The sequence below is a fragment of the Hibiscus syriacus genome, unplaced genomic scaffold (genome assembly GCF_006381635.1).
Source record: "Hibiscus syriacus cultivar Baekdansim isolate YM2019G1 unplaced genomic scaffold, ASM638163v2 tig00116971_pilon, whole genome shotgun sequence".
Lineage (NCBI taxonomy): Eukaryota > Viridiplantae > Streptophyta > Magnoliopsida > Malvales > Malvaceae > Hibiscus > Hibiscus syriacus.
In genome coordinates, this window is record NW_024063495.1 from 3,563,525 (window position 1) to 3,586,144 (window position 22,620).

The window sequence follows — 22,620 nt, forward strand, 5'->3', positions numbered from 1 at the left end:
ACGGGTCGGTTCAGACCGGTCAACCCGGTTCGGACCGGTCAAACCGATCATAACACCACTCATCAATTCGGAACTCCCCCACGCGCAGGGGCGGCGCGTGAAGGGTCTTCCGGACTCCAAAAATTCCTGAAAAAAAATCTAAAAATTATTTTAAGCGATTTTGAGTCACTTACCAACCTCGGTTCAAATTTTTGAACGATGGAGAGCTCGATTTCACTTCGATCGAAACTTTGACCGCTCCACCTCCCACACGCGTCGCCGTCTACGGAGACAAGGACGACACCGTCAGACTCGGAAAGACAACAGGAACACGATGGTGCGGGAGGTATCGAAAATCGATCAACGATCGGAGATGAATTTAAGATTTTCCCGGCGGTGGTGCTAAAAAAACATCGAGACTTTGACTCGAAATTCACGTCGTTTGGCAGCGCTTTGGTTTACTGGGTTTTGATCACGGGTCGACGATGAACACGATGGTGGTTTCAATTTTTCGATTGGAAGTCGGACGACGTCGGAATTGAGCTTGAAAGTAGAGGTATGAGAGGAAGAATTTTAAGTAAATAAAGCATGTGTTTTCTGATTTCAATCAGAAAATACGCTTATAATACAAGCCTGTCGACACTTCTTGGTGGAATTCAAGGCTTGGTCCCTGAATTTCCTTCAACTTCTAAAATGGCCTATAAGTTTTCATAAATTTTAATTTAGCAACTAAATTTCACCAAATTACACCGATTTAATAATTTTTTTTCTCGGGTTGTTACAATACTCATTTGGTATCGATACTAGTACCAATATCGATACTACTTTTTATAGTAGTACCAATACCCCATGTATCATTATCAATACTACATTTCCCCATCGACTATATTTTGTATTTAATGCAGGGAGTATCGATACCCAAAGCTCGAGTAACGATACTACAATCATCTGAGCATCATTTATTGCGGGAAATTACCTCCCAACGGCTTTATTCACTCCCACAACAACCCAAACAATTAGAAATAACAAAGAGAGTATAAAAACAAGATTCCAAGTCATATGTGAAGACAAGAGATCAAAGAGAAAACCAAAAGTAACCAATTTGAGTCAAAATCAAGTACATTCATTTTGATTTCAAATAACACTTTTGTACTCATTTGTTTCCATTTTTCAAGTGTTCTTATTTGTTATTGAATTATGCAAATACATTCCTAGTGAGATTTTTTATAAGTTTGCAATTTGTAATTTTCTTTTTGAGAAAGTGTCTCAAGAATTTGGGGTATAATTCTTGAGGGAGTTGTAAGGTTAAACATTATCCTCAAAGGTAGCTACAAATTAATGAATTTGTGAAAATCTTTAGAGTGGACAGCTAGGGTAGTGGATGTAGACTTTGATTTATAAAGTCAAACCACTCTAAATTCTTATGTTCAATTTTTATATTTTCTCTTCAAACTTCCACCAAATTTTTTATTTGTCGATTCACCTCCTTTTGGTTATTTTATACATTCGATTGACTCAACAAAATTATAAAAAAAACATTGCTCAACAATTAAAAATTTCATAATAAAAAAAGCTTTGAAGCAGAAAAGGAAAATAATTAGAGGATAATATAAAATTAGGAGATCATGGAAATTATGGTGATAGTGATTCAGATGATTAGGATTCAACTATTGCAAGACAAGAAAGTATAAAATCTAAAATGGAATGGGAAGAAAGACAACGTCGAAGAACAAGAACTTGTCAAGATTCAGTCAATGAATATAAGGGAGGTTGTACTTATGAATCTTGAGAATTCAGAATATCATTCCGTACCATTTATTCTAGAAAAAGTGAGAGGGAACATCAATAGAGTAATTTTAACTCTCCTGGAGCTAGATTAGCAAATATGAATTATATTTTTGAAAAATCAAAGAGTTCAAAACAACCAAAACTAGTTATAAGCTTTTTGAAAAATGCAAAATATACTCTCAATCATTTATAGTCTTTTAGACTTTGAGGTGACATGAGTGCATTTAGAAGAAGAATATAAAAAAGTATAAGAATATACTCTCAATCATTTAATAATGAACATTCAATCATCTTTATAGACATTGATGTTCAAACTCATGACCTCTAGAAATATCATTAATTTCTTTAACATCTGATGTAAGTTAATTTGTACTTATATATCTTATTCTTTATATTATTTTCAATAGTTTATAAACAAAATTATCTGATGTAACTGTGTGTTGGATAAAAAGAAATTTAACTACACATATAAATTTTATTTCCTGAAACCAAACAAAACATTAACTATTGCTTTTAAAATTTATGGTTCCCAGAATCACATAATATTATCAAGAAAATAGAATTTTATATCTGGAAATTTGTATTTTTTATAACTACTATTATCATATTTATCGATCGACTAATTTAAATTAGATATTATAGAGTTAATGACGACCCTTCTAACCAAATTTGCTCGATTCACAAATATTAGGATTCAAATCTCAACCTTATTTAAGAGATTTAATTTCTTATTCTAGTGTATTATATGGTTGTGAGTGAAAACTTATATTTAAAAAATAATTTTATTATATTTTAATCTAAATTTTAATTTTTCATATAAATTCATCCATCCATTAGCAACATTGTGGTTGGTGATCCACCACTTGCTCAAAACTTGAGGAAAAGCAAATTGCTAGACACCCAATCATTTACGTACACGTGTACAATTATGTTATACTATTGTCGATTCCACATTTCTTGTCGTGCATTGAAAATACCTGATTCTAATCTCCTACGTCTCCCCCAATTAAACCCTCGTTATCCAAAGCAGCAAACATCATATTCCAACCCCTCCATTTTGCTCCACAATACTTTCCTTTTCCAAAACATTACCCAATCGACAAACGCGCCGGCGGTGAAAGAAAGAGCAATCAAAGCCAATGGGAGACCTAAATCAGACAGCACCGAAGCTTCCAGTCCCAGGGAAACGCAACGTCCTCATCACCAGCGCTTTGCCTTACGTCAACAACGTCCCTCATCTCGGCAACATCATCGGATGTATGTTATCACAGTCTCTAGCTCCAGATTTCAATTGATCTTTTCTTTTCTAATTTAAGCTTTTTGTGATGATTTTAATTCCTTTTTTTGTTTGGTTAAGCTGTATTAAGCGCCGACGTTTTTGCTCGTTATTGCCGGTTGCGAGGCTATAATGCTATATATATTTGCGGGACTGATGAGTATGGAACGACGACGGAGACTAAAGCTATGGAAGAGAATTGTACTCCTCAAGAGATTTGTGACAAGTAAACTATTTATTTCATTTTTTTAGAATTTCTGGTGGTTTTTTGGTTGTGTGTTTAGGTTAATTTATTTTGTTTTTAAAGGTATCATGCACTCCATAAGGAAGTTTATGATTGGTTCGATATAAGTTTTGATAAGTTCGGGAGGACATCGACTCCGCAGCAAACGGAAGTTTGCCAAGCTATTTTCCATAAGCTATGGGAGAACAATTGGCTTACGGAGAATACAATGCAACAGGTACGTAAGATATGTTTCGTGAAAGAATTCATATGCTTAATTTGATCTTTGTTCTTAAGTTGATTGGACAATAGTATAAACTAGAAGCAAATGTTGAATATTTGAAAGCAAGTGTTAATTAATATACATATTTGCTTTATGTAAAAGTAAATTTATGTCTTGTTATAAAAAATTAAATTGTTTGCATAAATATTGCATTTCTGCTGGGGTTGGGTGTGTTGGTTGGGGTGTGCTAAATATTCTGTTTTAGTGTGTATTTTTCCTGTGACTCAAATTCCTCTTGGTGTCTAGCTCTTTTGCGACACTTGCCAACGTTTTCTGGCTGATCGGCTTGTGGAAGGTACCTGTCCAGATGGAGGATGTAACTACGATTCTGCTCGTGGAGATCAATGTGAAAAATGCGGGAAGCTTTTGAATCCTACTGAACTAAAAGAACCTAGGTGTAAGGTACAAGCAGATCAATAATGGGATTGACTTTTATTTTTCATCAATAATTAGGATTTTTGTGGTAAATTTCTTTTCTCCAAGTCATTGTAACAAGAATTGATTTTCATATTATGGAAGAGATACTATTACTATATCTGGAGATGTGCATGTAGCCTGTTGTTGAAGTTGACTGTTGTTTTATGAGGCTGGTGACTGTATTATAATTTTGGAAGTGTAATTATATTGCTTCTTTTATTTTTGTATTACTGTTTTTTTAATAATTTTCAACTTTTGATAAGAAAATTTTGAAGAAATGGAATTATTGCAATTGATGAGGATACTTGAATTTTGACTGCAGGCCTGCCAAAACACACCACGTATTCGTGACACAAGGCACTTGTTTCTTGAGCTTCCTTTGCTAAAGGATAAACTAGTTGAGTACATTAACAAAATGTCAGTTGCTGGTTCTTGGAGCCAAAATGCTATTTACACAACACAGGCATGGCTCACGGAAGGACTTAAAGCACGGTGCATTACAAGAGATTTGAAGTGGGGAGTTCCTGTACCACATGAAAATTTTAAGGACAAGGTAAGATAAAGTTTCAATAAAGGATGGCACTTTATCCCATATTGTTGTTAATATTTAGTTTTCATTCTACATTCAAAATCTTCTGGTGATAGGTTTTCTATGTCTGGTTTGATGCACCTATCGGATATGTCTCAATTACCTCATGCTATACTTCTGATTGGGAGAAATGGTGGAAAAATTCTGAAAATGTGGAGCTGTTTCAGTTCATGGGAAAAGACAATATACCATTTCATACTGTAAGTATCTTGGTCAAAATTTCCTTGACTCTATAGGGTGCTATTATGCATTTTGGCTCTAGTTTTGTGTTCCATCCTCATTGTATCTGATAAATGGGTATCTTTTTACTGTTAATGCTTAGATATCTTTCTCCACACAGTTTAAACACTGTAAAGTCATTGAAGGTCTTGAGTTGAACTGCAACGTTGGAGCAGTAAATCATTATGGATATGGATGTATTTGTCTCAGTTATTCTGTGACAGTTTATTTATTTATTTTTGATAGGAATAGGAGGCCTCATTAAAAACCTCCCTCATAGTTGGCTCTTGTGAAGAGGCAACTAGCGGAAGGAGGAAAAGAGTACCTCAATTTATTAATAAACCATGAATACATAAGAATACCTTTTACACAATAACCACCCCGAAATAAAACACATAACAGAACATCAATATAGCAGTAAACAATCAACCAATCCCATCCTTAGCTAACTTGTCTGCCTCCCAATTACTGCTCCTAGGAATCCATCTAACCAAAATCTTCCTAGTAGAAATTAAGGCCCCAATTTCCCCAATCAAAGAACTGAATAGCGTAGGGGGAGAAATAGGCTTAAAAATCCAGTCCACTGCTGTTTTACAATCACTCTCTACTATAAGTCTTCCCTTCAACGCCCATTGAGAGGAAAGAAATAAATCAATGCCTTATTTAATGGCTTTCAACTCAGCAAACGTAGGCGGACCTGTTCCCACAGCAGTAGAAAAAGTTAATAAAGTAGATCCATTCAAATCTTTCAAAATTCCTCCAATTCCGCCCTGCAAACCAACACCACTTACCGCCCCATCCACATTGAATTTGAAAAAATCCGGTGGAGGTGGAAACCAGCAGAGTTCCGTCTTCTTCTTAGGAGGTTTAATAGAGATCGAGTCTGCTAGCGATGGATCCCCTACTAGTAAATCAGCCTGCATATTAGCATGAGGGAATTTTGCTAAGAACCATTTGGCCAGCCTAAATCTGGAAATGAAGAACAGGGATAAACTGTCAAATTTCCAGTCTTCAAATACCACTGAATTCCTTGCCTTCCATAAAGACCACAATACAACTCCTGGGATAAAATTCCAAATAGTAGAAGAAGGCATAAGATAAGATCAAGAACAAAGTAGAGAGGAGGGATCGTGGGGCAAAACTGAAGATATATCCCATAACCTTAAAAATCTATTCCACAGCTCTCCTGCAACAGAACATAAGTTAAAAAGGTGTTCAATTGTTTCTTCATCCTTTTGATTCTGTGACAGTTTATTGAAATCTGTTGGTGAATTATTCTGGGAGGAATTGATTCTTATGGTATCATGATGTGTAATTGTCCCAGCCATCTATCTAATATTTTTTATTGCTGTCTTTCCTGTCAATCAATTATAACAGTGGTAGTGTCATTTAAAATTTTCCATTCATAATAATAATTGAGTTGGTTTTTCCCGTAAGATTGAAATGTAATATATTTCTATTTCAGGTGATGTTTCCATCTACTCTTCTTGGTACTGGTGAAAACTGGACATTGATGAAGACTATCAGTGTTACAGAGTATTTAAATTATGAAGCTGGTAAGTGCCCATTTTGATTGATTTGGACCATACACTGGGGAGAAATTAATTGATTTGAGTTGGATTAGTGAATGCTAAATAGGTTAAATGAATTATCCATCTTAACGGCCTGGCATATATTTTTATTTGCACGACTTCTGTAGGGAAATTTTCCAAGAGTAAAGGTGTAGGAGTTTTTGGCAATGATGTTAAGGAGACGAAAATACCTGTAGAAGTTTGGAGATATTACTTATTAGCTAATAGACCTGAGGTATTCCTGTTCACTGACATCATTTATGACTGTTTTCTTTGATCTTGGATTCTACTTACCGCCTTTTGTGATTTTATTGTTTTGTAAAACTAGGTTTCTGACACCTTGTTTACATGGGACGACTTGCAAGCAAAACTGAACAACGAGTTGCTTAGTAATTTGGGCAACTTCATCAATAGAATTTTGAGCTTTATTGCAAAACCTCCTGGTTAGTCATCTGTTCTCTAGAACCTTTTTGTTTTTAAGTTGGATTTCGTTCTTGTGTTGAAAGCTTGAAATTTGTTGATAATGAAATATTCTAGTTGGGGAAAGAATCATGATGACTAGTGATAGGATCTGGAATTCCAGTTCATAATGGACAGGATTTGTTTCTATTCTGCTTAAGCTTTTGTACAAGTGATTGATAAAGTGTCAGGGAAATAATGCCCCATAGGTCCTGATATTAAGAAATTAATCATCAATCTTTTTACATTCATTAGTGGTAAAGTAACTCGTCATTGTTTCGTGAAATGGATACATACGCATATTTAACAAACTTTTTTTGTCCACTCGTAATGAAATCTTCCAAATGGATTTAACTAATGGTTGCTGTCTACAGGTCAAGGATATGGTTCCATAATTCCTGATGCTCTGACTGCTGAGTCACATCCCTTGACAAAAGCTTTAGGTGAGAAAGTTGGTAAACACGTGGAGCAATATATAGAAGCCATGGAGAAGGTGACTGGTCTTAAACTTTGACACTGCATTTGACTATATAATTTATCACCCTTCACATCCCCATATTGTCAGAACTCAGAACTGCTTTTACAAATGTTTGGAACATTCTGCAGGTGAAACTAAAGCAAGGTTTAAGAACTGCAATGAGCCTCTCAAGTGAAGGAAATGCATATCTGCAAGTAAGTTGTAGAAACTTCTAGTTCTAGAAATCAATTTATAGAGTTACCTTTTCTGGCCGTGTCACTTCTTCTGATCTGTTTTATTGATAATTTCCATTCAGGAAAGCCAATTTTGGAAGCTTTACAAAGAAGACCAAACTTCTTGTTCGACTGTCATGAGAACTGCAGTGGGTCTAGTGCATATTCTTGCATGTTTATTGGAACCTTTTATTCCATCTTTTTCCATTGAGGTAATCTAATTGGTGCACAGATTTTTTTTACTGGTGTGATAGAAAATATTTCTGTTACATGTAGTGCTAGCTGTCTAATTTCATTTCACGTGCCATTTATTTTCGTTTTATTTTTTGGGTGCACTTAAAGGTATTTAAGCAGCTTAATTTGCCTCCTCAAGCACAAATTTCACTTTGTGATGAGAAAGGAGATGTCGAAAGGGCTAGAAGATTGTGGGAGATAATACCTGCTGGGCATAAAATCGGAGATCCAAAACCTTTGTTTGAGGAACTGGTACCTCTTCTATGCTATTTGACAATATGCCATCTTTCTCTAATTTTTTACTATTATTTTCTGTGGCTTGCAGTACTTGTTTTCCTTTTATTTCTTTATATATATAGTGTCTTATTTTGTGAACATAAATTAATGACAGAAAGCTGAAAGAGTTGAAGAACTGAGGCAGAAATATACTGGAAGTCAAGCTGATAGGCGTGCTAGGGCAGAAGCCGATGCTGCATACACTGCTGAGCAACTGAAGAAAACAAAAATTTCAGGTTGGATATATGTTTCCTTTGTTGTATTTAAAATATTACTATCTAAAAGAATCATATCCTTATAGAAACTTCAGTTTTTGATGTAATTTGAAGTCTTCAACATTTAAAACACTAATCTTATCATTCAAGCTCAAAATTACAACACAAAATTTATTTAACATTGAAAAAAGTTCGTCTCAAAATTCTTTATGGAGCATTTTCTTTAGGTTTGTAGAATATCATTTCGAGATTTGATCTTAAAGCTAAAATCCGTTCTTGTAAGAAACTGCAAAAATTATCAGTTCTTCGTTCCTTTTTGTTGGGTATGTTTGTGCGTATGTGCTTGCTTTGGTCTGAGCTGTTCTTTTATTACAGATAACAAGAAACAGAAACCGAAAAAATCTTCAGCGGACTCTAAAGACAAGCCTACCAGTACTGAACCAGAGATTTCCATTACGAGACTTGATATCCGGGTTGGTAAAATTATAAAAGCTCAAAAGCATCCCGATGCTGATTCTTTGTATGTAGAAGAGATCGATGTGGGTGAAGCCCAGCCTCGGACAGTAGTTAGTGGACTCGTAAAATATATTCCTTTGGAAGAGATGCAGGTATTCATTCTGTGCCTCGTAATTTCTAAATTATACATGTTATTAATGTATCATTTTGGGGCAAGGAGTGATGCTTGTTCCATGTCAAGGTTTTTCTACCTCTAATATCTTGTTCGGATTAACCATCAAGCAGAACAGGCTTGTTTGTGTTCTTTGTAATTTGAAGCCGGCAACCATGCGCGGTATAAAATCACATGCAATGGTTCTTGCTGCTTCGAACGACGACCACACCAAGGTATGCAAATAACCAGACATGGAATTTTGTTCTGTCAATGTGTGATTTGGTATCATAGGCCCTTACCGAAACTAACTTGGTCGTTGATGTTTGTTAGGTGGAATTGGTTGAACCGCCGAAATCGGCCACAGTAGGAGAGCGAGTAACCTTTCCCGGTTTCACGGGTGAGCCGGATGATGTGTTAAACCCGAAGAAGAAGGTTTGGGAGACACTTCAAGTGGATCTCCATAGCGATGGGAATTTAGTGGCGTGTTATAAAGATGTTCCTTTGACGACCTCGGCCGGGGTTTGCAAAGCTTCGTCCATTGGCAATGGGTCAATTAGATAAGATGGTTACGTATCCAAAAAATAGAAGTACAAATCCATTCATCTCAAATCGTGTTATACCTATTTTACCCCTCGTTTTGTGTTTTAATTATCGTAACTTTTTATTAAGGATTTTGGCAATTTCATATTTTTATTAAAAATATATTAAACATAACAAGTCATTTAAAAATAATTACACGTTAAAAGTTAAAATGTAATATTTATTGGGACAAAAGAAATATTTTTTTTTTTATTTTGATAAATTTATAGTAAATATAAGAACATGTATGTTTAAATACTCTCAATCATTTTTAACAATGAACGGTTATACTTATGATATTTACAGTGTTTGAATCCAATATTTTATGGAAGATCAACAAGTATCACGGAGATCACTTGTAGTATTTATTAAGTAATATCTATATTTTAAAAATTTTATCATATGAATGAACAAAAACTATCAAGTGAAATCAATTTATTACTCAAACATATATGAAACATGACTAATAAAAAATGTTGTTTAGAAATTATGATGTAATTCGAAAACGTAAAATTCGTTCAAATAGTATATGTTCAAATATAATAAATAATTATTTGATATTGGACGTTTACATCTAATATATTTTTAGTGCTCAAACCCGGGACACCTTAATGAATAACAACAATTCTTTTACCATCGTTGTCACTAGTGTTGTAACCTAAAATGTTTTGTTAGTAAAATAATAATTTCAATAAAATTAAACTGATTCAAATTTAATAAAACTTTATCCTAATTAACTTATTGATCCGGCTGAAGAAGAATCCAACCCGTTACAATTCCACTGTATATTTTTATTATTATTATAAAGAAATTCAGGTTGTAAGTTTTAATTAAAATTTTCATTAAAAGTGTGTTCATATAAAGATTTTGTCTTTTAAAATGGTCAAATAGATGTATAATATTTTTAAATTTGTGTTGATAAAGATATGTTTTCTTAAAATAATTGAATATTTTTTATAAAAAAAATTATTTAAATACAAACTCTAAAAATTTCAAATATATTTGAATAAGTGTAAATAGAATATCATTTTAAAAAATTTAAGAATATTAAATTTTTATTTGATAATTTTAAAATATTAAATCTTATTCGAATATACTTATGTTTATTTAATATTTTTAAAAATCAAACTGTCATGCAAGTAAACTCGAATGGGTTAGTCTAATTTATATCATCAATCAAATCTAATAACGGTACAAATTCATTTCCTAACTCAAAATCTCAGCCGTCCATCAATTATATAATCCAGCGAATGTGCCTTTCCCCGCAAATAATATTCTTCGTACACCACGCGTCCCCTTGCTTCCTTCATTCCACCGCCAGATTCCTTTCAAGAATCTGTTTCTTCTTCTTCTTTCTATTCTGAAAGCAGCTTAAAATTGATATCGTCGCAATACCAGATCTTCCTTGTTTCCATTCCAAAGGTTAGTTTCAATTTCACTCTATATATATATTGTGTTCTTTCTTTGGGAACTATGTGGATGATTTTGTTATTAAAAAGGCTTTTGTTTTACTTTTTGAGGAATGGGTCTTAATGGGTGAAGGTCAAATTTCAAAGGGATGTTGGGTTTTGAAGGGTTAGTACATTTTGATTTTTATGGGTAGCTGAAATGATGTTTCTTTCCTTGAAATCGTTTTTGTTAACATATTAATTTGCTGCTAAAGTTTGATTTTTTTTAGTGGTGGAAAAATAAAATAGCTTGAAATCTGATTGATTTGTAATAATTGCTACAATTACAGGGTGTTAGTTTAGACTGGGGGAGGGGAGGGGGAGCTTCTTTTAAGATATTCAGTATCCTGAGGCTATTCTTGAACTTAGGTTGAATGCTTTGGTTAAACATTGGATGGAATTTTGAAGTGCTGAATCTTTAAGAAGATTGCATCGGTCAGATTGGTTAGGCGAGATCGGCTTAATGTATGTTTCAGGACGATCTTTGGCAAATGCCACACATATTTGGTAGAGGTTTTAGTGCCTTCTATGGTTTAGGTTTTGGAATAGATAGATTCACATGGGTTACCTGCGGTACCGGCTAGTATCTTGAGTCTTGATGTCAGCGTTCTTTATCCTTGGGATAAAGTGAGATGCCATTGCAATTTCTCCTGTATTATCAAAAGGTTATTGGAATTTGATAAGATTGGTGTCATTGCAGGCTTATAGGATCTGGTTTTGTCGAAGTAGAATGGTTTTTAATAGCTTTCTATGTAGTAATGCTGGTGTTGCTTTTTAATTTTTTTAGTCTTGATCTCTACATCCGTGAATGCGGATGTTCAGTCTGTTTTGTTGATTTCTTTAACTCAAAATGATTTTGCCATTGAATAAGTTTGAACGTAGCTAGTGTAGAAGATTTTAAAATTTCCGGTCTTATACGGAAGTCAGCCGAAGCTGATGTTAAAAAAACTTTACCTTATTGAGGTTGTGCAACTGTGTGAAAACATGTTGCTCTCATGAAACCAAATGCTAGATTATCAATTCCTTCGATTCTTTTCTACTATTTCCCCCATTTTTGCTATTCCAAATGGCCCTTTGTCATTTGGCCTTCTAGTAAAAGGTTCACTTTATGTGCATAGCTGAACCGGTGTACATATACCATAGTCTAACGTGTTGTGGAATTTGTTTTTATTTAGTTTGTTTATTTGTGTCTTCCGATAAAAGAATATTTTAGTGAGCTAAACATGGTACGTTTTGTTTAATTTGTCTGTCAAATGATTTTAGTATCTCAATTCTTTATGGACACTAAATGCAGGTTTTATGACAGTTTCAAGACTTCAGTAAAAGGTGCATCAGCTGAACGATAATACGTTTTTAGTATAGAATGGAAGATGGATTTTCAAGCTTCTGGGGTCCTGTCACATCCACCGATCGGTGTGAGAAAAACTATGTTCACTCATCTTATATTGCGGAGTTTTTCAACACTATATCCAATGTCCCGGGCATTCTTTTAGCACTCATTGGCCTTATAAATGCCTTAAGACAACGATTTGAGAAGAGGTTTAGTGTCCTTCACATATCTAACATGATACTCTCCATTGGGAGCATGCTATACCACTCCACACTGCAACGTGTGTAAGTATTCGGTTCCTCCAAATGCTTCTGACATTAGATGAATGTCTCTCCAACCGAGACATTATATTAGAACATATTGTTTCTGTATGTCTGATTAGAAGATTGTTTTTTCCTTGTACTGGTTTGCTTAGTAGAAACGATGACTAAATTTAGGGTTTATTTTGTAATTCTTCACTGCATCTGATATGGAAAATGAACATTAGAAACATTGCTGATCTTATGAAGCTTTAAGAATTAAGATTTAAAAATTTGTAATCCTTTATTCTTTAGGAAGTTGATTCGCAATGTGAAATTCCGAATATTTTCAGGCAACAGCAAGGTGATGAAACTCCAATGGTGTGGGAAGTACTTCTATATTTTTACATCCTCTACTCACCGGATTGGCACTATCAGAGTACAATGCCTACTTTCCTGTTCTTTTACGGAGTAGGATTTGCAGTAGTCCATGCGCTCTTCCGTTTTGGATTTGGCTTTAAGTTGCATTATGCCATTCTTTGCCTTATCTGCATCCCTCGCATGTACAAATACTACATCTACACGAAAGATGCCGCTGCAAAACGACTCGCAAAGTTATATATAGCAACTTTGCTCCTGGGAAGTATATGTGGGGTTTCGGACCGGGTATTCTGCAAGCAGATATCTAATTGGTACTTCAACCCTCAAGGCCATGCTCTATGGCATGTCTTCATGGGCTTCAATTCGTATTTCGCCAACACATTCCTGATGTTTTGCCGCGCACAGCAGCGAGAATGGGATCCGAAAATCTTCCACTTCTGGGGTGTTCTCCCTTATGTCAAGATTCAAAAACCAAAGAGCCAGTGAAAAAGCTTGCTTGCTGCACAATCCAATTCTTTTTTACCCAGAAGAGACGAATGAAAGAAAACTGTTTTGTGATTGTCCCATATTTTAACATTCATATCCTCTCTTATTACCTTTAGAACCCTTAGTTTAATGGCTTTTTATGGATTTGGACACTTAGTTTTACAGAAATTAGTTTAATGTATTTGTGAGTGGTAGAAATAGGGGAAAGAATTTTGGTCTTCGAGGGGTATTTTTGTCCAACTTTTTAGAATTTTAATTATGTATCAATGATTTCTTCCTATTTCCTTTTTCTTTTAGTCAAACTAAGCTTGTACATATACATGATATGTACTTATTTTTATATATAAAATTAAAACTTTTATATATATAATTGTATAATATTAAAGTTCATGCATCATAGTGTTCATTCCACCAAAATTTATAAATAATTTTGAATTTTATCCCTTATTTTTATTACATATTATAATATTATTTTTTATAAGATGAGGGGAAGAGTTTGTTTATGACAAAAATCAAATTTTAATATTAATTGAGATTAAAATAATAATCTTTATCAATATATTATAAATTTAATTTATCGATAGAAAGGCTTCCCCTGCTAATTAAATTTCCCAATGCCCCATGCTCTCCTAATGAACCTTGAAACCCTAATTTTCTCTCTCCTCACACCAACCAATAATTCAATAAAACCTATACATATATAGAGAGAGGTAGTATTTAGTTACGTAAAGTAAAACTAAAAAAGTTTTACATTGATTTAAGATCGTTGGATAAATGAATCTAGACGGTGTAAAGCTCTTTTAGTTTTATATAGTCATAGATTTAATACCGTTGGATGAGTGAAAATAGGCGGTTGAGATTAATAGTAAGAAATGATAAGATATTCACTGAAAAAAGAAAGAAATAAGTAATTAATCTCATTTCATTGAATATCTTTTTATTTCCTATTGTTAATCTCAACCGTCTATTTTCACTCATCTAGCGGTGTCTATATAAATTAAAAGAGTTTTACATCTTAACATGATCATATATATCAGACGTTCAAAAGAGGTACATGTTGAGTGAAATGAGAAAGAGAAGTGGAAAGGGAAATAATATTAAATTTGAATGTGAAGAAGTAGTCTGCACAACTTTGCCTTTGGTCCCATCTCCATTAGATGGTGGTGTATATCCCCCATTTACTCTATTTGCCCTGCATTTTTCGTATTAAAATTTAGGTTTAGAATAAATTATTATTAAATCATATAAGTAAATTTCAAATGATAAAATAGATAATCGAGCTCAGGGAAGGACATACATGTAACATGAGAGAAGTTACAACCTAAAAAAAAGTTTGGGTTTAATTACTTTTAGATCCCTCCTACTTTTGAAGTAAGATTAATTCATTTTTGTTCATCTATTTTTTTGGACTCAGTTGTTTATTATTATTTTCTTTTTGAATTTCTTTTCAGGTGCTCCTTAGTTTTGAAAGTAGGTAAATTAAATCTTGACCTACCATTTTTTTATTTAAATATTTTTTTTTATAATCCTTTCAATTTTAAATTAACAAATTAGATCCTAAATCGTCTATTTGAAAGTTTAAATAGATGGTTTAATAATTAGACTCTAACCATCATTTTATTCCTATTTATATGTTTTATCTCAAAGTTTCATCCTAACTTCGTCCCTAATTTGATTGGTTTAAGTAAAAAATTAGATAAAAAAAATTGAACAACATCCTTAAAATTCTATTAAATAGTAGGTATATTATAAATTTAAACGCACATGAACTCACGTCTTTTTAGATATTACAATAACAATAATATCAACAAAATTATCAAATTTTATATAATGGTGATAAAAGAAACTTGTGTATCAAATCATACCCATATATTTTGTCATGTGATATCGTCGTTAAAATAATTTATAATTTTAATATTTTAATAATACACATAAAATATATTTTAAATATTAGTGTATTTATATAATATTGAAGTAAAATTACCTATGAGAAGTCGGGCAAAAAAGGATGAGATAATCAAAGGCCTTGCAAGTGAAAGTGCTGGTGCCATCATCGTAAGCGTAGCTGTAAGCCCTAGGGCAAGCCCTTTTGAAAATGGTTGAATAAAATGAAGGCCTGCACGTTGTTGGGTTTGCGAATTGCCCACTGCAGCAATATTGGTCCAGCCCGAAAGCCTCGCATGCACTTCGGCATGCCACCACCCTCGCCGTGCCACCACCCTCGCCGTCTCCGCCCACCACTTGAAGCTCTTTAGGGCAAGCTGAATGTCATTTGATAACATATTAGAATTGTATCCAAAATATGAAAAAATTCTTAAAATTTTATCATGAGTTATTAACGTTGGATTAAAATTCGAAATTGTAAGCACATATAATATATAATTATTTTAATTATTATAAAATATGATACAACAATATGATAAAATTCATAGCTTATTGGTTCTTACCAAGATTAAGATCAGAAGAACAGCCCGTGGCATTGCATGAGCCATGCACACCACGAGGAGCAGCAACAATAGGCAAATTATACCCATCCACAAGACTAACATCATAAAAATCTTGTTCAATCCCCTTCCCCAGAGTTATCTCAAAAAGTGAAGCTGGCGGCGTAGCCCCATTGCCATCACACTCGAGCCTTCCACCGCAATCACCAGTTTGACAAAACCCTACACCGTTCACATCAAACTCACAACCAGTCCTACCCCAAATCCGACCCGACCATCCGGCAGGAACCGAAGGGATCCGAACACTTTGGCCAGCATTCAATTGAAACCCCGTTGTTTGCAACGACGGAGTCCCCGAACCGGCTAATGTCCCGGGCCATATCGTGTAGGGGCAGTTGTTTGTGATGGTGAAAGTGGAACAATGGGAGGTGGAAACGAACAATGCGAGGATAATAAGGAAGACATTAGCATGAAACATGGGTACATCGATGGTTAAAATGAAATAAGAATAGAAATTAGGGTTTGAATAGGAGAAGACGGTTAAATATAAGGGACGTTGAGGGAAATAGAATAAAGACAAAAGCCTAAAGGGCTAAGACTACGTTGCTTTGCTCAGGCTATATGATTTAGTAGCAAGAAATTGCCTTTTGGGGGTTTAGTATTTCCTTTTATTTGCTGGTGAAGGACAACTTTCTTTTTATAGAAGCAATTCCTTGCTTTATTGACTGTGTAGGAAAATTATATAAAATAAAGGTTTAAATATGTACTTCTATTATTTCAATTTTTAAAATTTATTTTATATACTATACTTTTATAAAATCAAGTTTTTGAACGGTTTTTTTTAATCATAATTCTTTATTAATTTTTGTTCAATTTGATTACTAATTGATAATTTAGAATTATATATAGGGTTTACACCTTTTAGATGAGAGAAATTAAATGATTAGATTAACCATGAAATGAGAAGATGTTCACCGAAAAACAAACAAGGAGTTAAACTCAGTCTTTGATTTCCGCTCATCTAACGATTCTAAAAGGGTGTAAAAATGAAAGTTTTACACTAGGTGTAAGTGAATCGTAACCCATAATATATATATATATATATATATATATATGAACTAACAACTAGTTGATCAAAGGACGAGACATTAGATCTGTTAAGCAAGATCAAGGGATTGAATCATGACATTATGAATGAAGTAAACTGGACTGGGAGGGTCATCCCCATAAATGGACTTTTACAATATCCGATCTAGATTAGTTGATTAATATATCGTATACTTGTGATTAAACCAAAAAGAATTATAAGAAAACAAAATAACTTTTTAAGTTCCTAAGTTTACAATTTTTTTTATCAATTTAATCCTTAATTAAACAATATAATTTTCAATCATCTATGTTTATAGTTTTTTAAGGGTCAAATTAATAAAACTTATAAACACTGAGGATTAAAATGATTATTTTACCTTTACTTAAACAATAATCGACAAAATAATTAAATAAAGGTTAAACGAGAGATTAAAATTCTTAAAATAAAAAGTAATACATGGATAGGGATGAATACGAGATTTGGACGGGACCTATGTTTATCCCTATGTAGGGACCCTATTTCGTAAAAGTATAATAAACTGTTAAATGTGGTTAAAAACTAGAGTCTAAAATCAAGTTCTTGTTCTGTGTTTTTTTTCTTCAAATCTTTAATTTTTATCAATTTTTGTTCAAATTTATTCTCAATTTTGATGATTTAAAATTATAAAAAAAATAAAGGATGATGTTGCCACACTCGATAAGCATGGATGAACACCGTTAATGATAAGCGCCGTTAAATTAATTTATAAAACATTAAATTATAAAGTACTAAACGTATAATTATAAATTAATTAAAAATCTAAATATAATTTAATTAAAATACAATATTTATAAAAATTAGTTTTTATGATAAACTATATCATTGACCACCTAACTATTTATCCCTTTTACTTTAACCACCAATTTTTTAATTTTATCAATCGGATCGCCTAACTATTTAAATATTGTCAATCAAGACATCTTCTGTTAAATATTAATGGAGGAGATGACATGACAATTAATAAATTTTTTATAATTACACATTTAGTCCCATTACTTATCATTCTATTAATTTAGTCCTAACTTTTATTTAATTCAATAAATTTAATCCTCAATTCGATGGTTACATGTGTCACTATGTGATTGGATTTTTTAAAATATTTTTTATTTAATAAAATTTTCATCCAATCAAATAGTACACTTTTCATCCGCAAGCCAAAAAATTGAGCATCCTAACCATTAAGTTGGACCACTAAACTTGTTAAATTTACATAACATAATCTATATAATTTATAATATAGTTAATAGTAATAAATAACCTTATAAGAACTCAAATATGAAATAATTGAATAGCATAAAAATATAAAATATATATAAACAAATATTATAATTTATTAATAAATGATTATGTTTTATTTACATTTTAAATCACATTTTATGCAAAAATCAAAATAAAAGTGAATTTAATATGTTATAATTGAAATGTATAATTTCACATATTTTAAATTAATAAATTGTCTTCATTGTTCTTATTTTATTGAACTAAAATGTATCATATCTTATATTTTAAAATATTATAATGTCGATCGGATTCTAATCTTATTTAACAACTCTATATTAAAATAGAATAATTCAATTAAATCAAAATTAGCTGACCATTTTTCTCATATGTAATGAGGTAAGGGGGAGGTATGATAGTAGACTGCCCCCAACGTCAGGTTGAGAGCAACTTCCGTGGGAGACCTTCGAATTATGAAATGCCCTCCGTGGGACTCGATCCCACGACCACAAGGTTAAGAGCCTTGTGCTCTACCAACTGAGCTGGACGGGAATTTTTTAAAGTTAAAATCAAGTTTCCCCTAAAGTTTTTTCAAATATATAATGAATAAAAAATAAAAAATAAAATTCTTAATCTAAATGGGATATAAACAAATCAATGAATAAGTTAAAATGCTTACTATGATAAGCCCTCAACTATCAGGAAAATTCTAAATCAACGAAGCTCTTCGTTATATTTCAATTATAATATATTAAAATTATTTTTATTTTTATTTTTTCATGAAAATAATTTAAAATATAAATAAAATACATTCACATATTAATCAGTTATAATATTTGTGTATATATATATGTATATTATATTATCATATTATTCAATTATTTCATGTTGGAGTTCTTATTAGGCCATTTTCTCTTTTCTTATTGCCATCAAATATATATATTATGTCGTAATAGATTTGTCATTTGAATAGTGCTTCTTAGTAGTTGGGGAGTTTGCTTAATCTCCTTATGTCTTGGGTTAAAACCTCACAAATAGTGGTTATTGATTTAATTTATTTTCTATTCATTCAATTGGTGACACGTGCCACCATTTGAATGGATGGAAAATTATTAAATTAAATAAAAATATTAAGAAAAAAATCATCCAACCACATTTTTGAAAACATTTTAATGTTTCGATATAACAAATAAAGTCCTATTGAATTTTAAGATTTTATATTCGATTTCAAAATTAATATTCGAGTAAATTATTCAATTATCAAAATATTACTCCAAGTTTTCAAATGTCAATTTTAAACCTTACTTAAATGTAAAATTGTGTTTTAATCTTAAAATATTTTTGAAACAATTTTTACAAAGTATTTCAAATCATAATCGGGCCAAAAATAATTTTTACAAAAGAATGTACTGGTACACTCTTTAATGTATCGATACACACCAAACATCGAATGCATTTTGTGTATCAATACACAACAGATGCATCGATACACTCCTGGCTCCGAGAAACATCGGATGTAATTAATGTACCGATACACTAGGTCAACTAATGGTCAAAATATTTGAATTTTACACTGAGTGTACTGATACACCTTGAGAGTGTACCGGTACACCTACGCTCCCAACAGATTTCTTAAATGATAATTACACCATAACGGCTCTATTGACTTCACCAATGATCCCCCAACGTTCAAAAGTGATCCAATGTGTATTTAAACAAGCTCATGAGGTATTGATCAATAACAAGAAATAAGAATCAAGAGAGAATCAAAGTGAAAGCATCAAACCTCAAGTTTGAGCATTTCAAGCCTATTTTTATTCAATATTCATTTTGCTTTCAAGAACACCATTTGTACTCAATTATATTTATTCTTGAGTGTTCTTTCTTTGTTCTAGAATTGAGCAAACAATCTACCTTGTGAGGTTTTTCTGTAAAGTTTGTGAAATTTGTATTCTTCTCTTTGGGAGAGAGTGTTCTCAAGAATTTAGGGTATAATTCTTGAGGGAGTTGTAAGGTTAATCTTTATCCTCAAAAGAAAGAACAAATTAGTAAATTTGTTGGATAACTAAGGAAGTGGACGTAGAATTTGGTTGAGAAAGTCGAACCACTCTAGATCGCTGTGCAAATATTTTCAATTTTCTGCAAAAGCTTCCACCAAAATTTTTATTACCAATTCACCCCATCTTGGCCTATTCGTCAATCGTTTAACTCAATAATTGGTATCAGAGCTACACTCATTTAAAGTTTTAACCACCTCTTGAGTCGATTCGGGAAGAGTTATATCAATATTCAAGTCATCAATGGCTTCCACTTCAAACTTCGACTTCGTTCTTGATTCAATTCCCGTCAACAAGCCTCATTTCTTAAATGGATCTAATTATGCTTATTAGAAGAATAGAATGAGGTACTTCATTCAATAAAGTAACATAGGAGCATGAAATATCGTGGAAGACGGATACATCATACCTTCCACTCATTCAAGATTGTGGAGTGAAGAAAAAACAAGAATGTTCTAGCTCAACTCAAAGGCTATCCATATTATTTTTTGTGATCTTGGACCAGATGAATACGAGAGAGTTTCATCTTGTACAACCGTCAAGGAGATATGGAATAAACTACAAGTCACTCATGAAGGCACAAACGAGGTAAAAAAATCTAAAATTAGTCTTCTAACTCATAGCTATGAAAATTTCATGATGAAACCGGATGAAGACATCAAAGCTATGACGAATAGAATTTTCGTGATTGTCAATGGTCTCAAATCATATGGAGAGATCATTTCAAATGAGAAGCTTATGAGAAAGTTAATTTATTCTTTTCCTAAAGCTTGAAAATCGAAGAAGACGACGATCATCGAAGTTAAAAATATAAAGTCTTTAACTCTCGATGAACTCATCGTTTCTCTCCTCACACATGAAATAATGATTCAAGATGAGTTAAACCTCGAAAAGAAGGACGAGACAAAGAAGGAGACAAAGAAAAAGAAGAACGTTAGAGTTGCTCTCAAATCTACAAAAGATGAGAGTGATTCGGATGAAGATGACAATCACGAGGAAATGACATTATTTGTCAAACGATTCAGAAAACTAATGAAGCCCAACAGAGGAAGAAAATTCAAAAGAAATGAAGGCTTCAAAACTGAATCAAATGAGAAGGACCCTATCATTTGCTACGAATACAAAAAGTCGGGGCATGTCAAATACGATTGCCCATAATTAAAGAAGAGGGGTCAATCCAAGAAGAAGCACAAGGCACACGTGGCTACATGGAGTGATGATGAACAATCCGATGAATAGGAACACGAAGTAGCAAACTTGTGCTTAATGGCCATCGGGGAGAATTCTCATGTAACTCCCAACTCATCTGATTTTGAAGATTATTCTTTTGATGAGTTAGTAGAGGAATATATTGGGTTGGCTTCGGATTATGAGAAATTATTTTCAAAATACAAGAAAAATATTTCAAATTTGAAAAATGAAAACAATCTCATATTCAAGACAAACAATGATCTTGAAAGTAAAATTAATGAATTGCAAATCAAATGAGTTTGAAAAGAAAATTTTTGATTTGCATAATTTACTTTCAAAGGTCAACGATGATAATCAAAAAGAAATTGATGATCTTAGAGCTTCTTTCGATAGAGTTAGACCAAAATATTTTAAAAATTGAGAAAGTTCAAAATCCAATTTTGTTAGAAAAAGTTTTAAAAACTACAATCATAGATGTCCCCAAAGAACCTCAAATAAAAAAAGTATTAGAAGTATATGGGTTCCTAAAGAACTCATTACTACTAAAGATAAGGATATCCTATACAAATGGATACCCAAGGGGACTAGGATTTTAAAAACTAATGAATATGAACCCAAAAAAATTTGAGTACCAAAAATAAAAAATTAATCTATGCTTGTAGGAAAATGAGCATTGCTACAAGGCGCAAAATATAAGTTCAAATTCATGGTTCCTTGATAGTGGGTGCTTAAGACACATGATCGGAGACAAGAGCCGGTTTATAGAGCTTAACGGCAAAAATGGAGGAGTGGTAACCTTTGGTGACAACTCAAAAGGTTACATTGAAGGTATAGGTACTATAGGTAATACCTCTTCCATACAAATAGAAAAAGTATTATATCTGAATGGGTTAAAGCATAATCTATTGAGTATTAGTCAATTATGCGATAAAGGATACAATGTCTTATTTGAAACAAATGGTTATAAAATCATTGACATTGCATCTAATGAGATTATGCTTGTTGGTCATAGAATAAGTAACATATACATGGTGCATTTAGATTATATTAATATGACTAACTTGTGCCTAGTTGGTTATGGCGTAGGAGACTAGAACATACAAGCATGAGTGTTTTACAAAGACTAATTCAAGGAGATTTAGTAAGAGGATTGCCAAAGCTAAAATTTGATAATGATAAAATCTATGATGCATGTGCTAAAGAAAAACATAAAAGAGCTTCCTTTAAATCCATTAATGATGTATCGACTAGTAGAGTATTACAATTGATCCATATATATCTTTTTGGGC

The 22,620-nt window shown here is 32.6% G+C and overlaps 3 protein-coding genes across 3 annotated transcripts; 2 read left to right on the forward strand and 1 right to left on the reverse strand.

The window, feature by feature from the left end:
- Positions 1–2,807: 2,807 nt before the first annotated feature.
- On the forward strand, positions 2,808–9,514 carry LOC120192063 (methionine--tRNA ligase, cytoplasmic-like). The gene is made up of 17 exons (XM_039194917.1): positions 2,808–3,024; positions 3,125–3,269; positions 3,351–3,504; positions 3,796–3,951; positions 4,289–4,519; positions 4,612–4,755; positions 6,240–6,330; positions 6,474–6,580; positions 6,674–6,788; positions 7,179–7,297; positions 7,411–7,476; positions 7,578–7,706; positions 7,837–7,980; positions 8,120–8,240; positions 8,595–8,827; positions 8,961–9,062; positions 9,160–9,514. Exons 1-17 carry the CDS (start codon positions 2,907–2,909, stop codon positions 9,388–9,390), a joined length of 2,406 nt encoding a protein of 801 aa, XP_039050848.1. The 5' UTR covers positions 2,808–2,906; the 3' UTR covers positions 9,391–9,514.
- A 1,175-nt stretch (positions 9,515–10,689) lies between these two features.
- On the forward strand, positions 10,690–13,551 carry LOC120191704 (alkaline ceramidase-like). The gene is made up of 3 exons (XM_039194621.1): positions 10,690–10,830; positions 12,151–12,470; positions 12,779–13,551. Exons 2-3 carry the CDS (start codon positions 12,220–12,222, stop codon positions 13,290–13,292), a joined length of 765 nt encoding a protein of 254 aa, XP_039050552.1. The 5' UTR covers positions 10,690–10,830; positions 12,151–12,219; the 3' UTR covers positions 13,293–13,551.
- A 782-nt stretch (positions 13,552–14,333) lies between these two features.
- Positions 14,334–16,229, reverse strand: LOC120192144 (pathogenesis-related thaumatin-like protein 3.5). Its single transcript, XM_039194978.1, has 3 exons — positions 15,740–16,229; positions 15,277–15,553; positions 14,334–14,484 (listed from the first exon to the last, which is right to left on the reverse strand). Exons 1-3 carry the CDS (start codon positions 16,212–16,214, stop codon positions 14,334–14,336), a joined length of 903 nt encoding a protein of 300 aa, XP_039050909.1. The 5' UTR covers positions 16,215–16,229.
- Between the last annotated feature and the right edge of the window lie 6,391 nt (positions 16,230–22,620).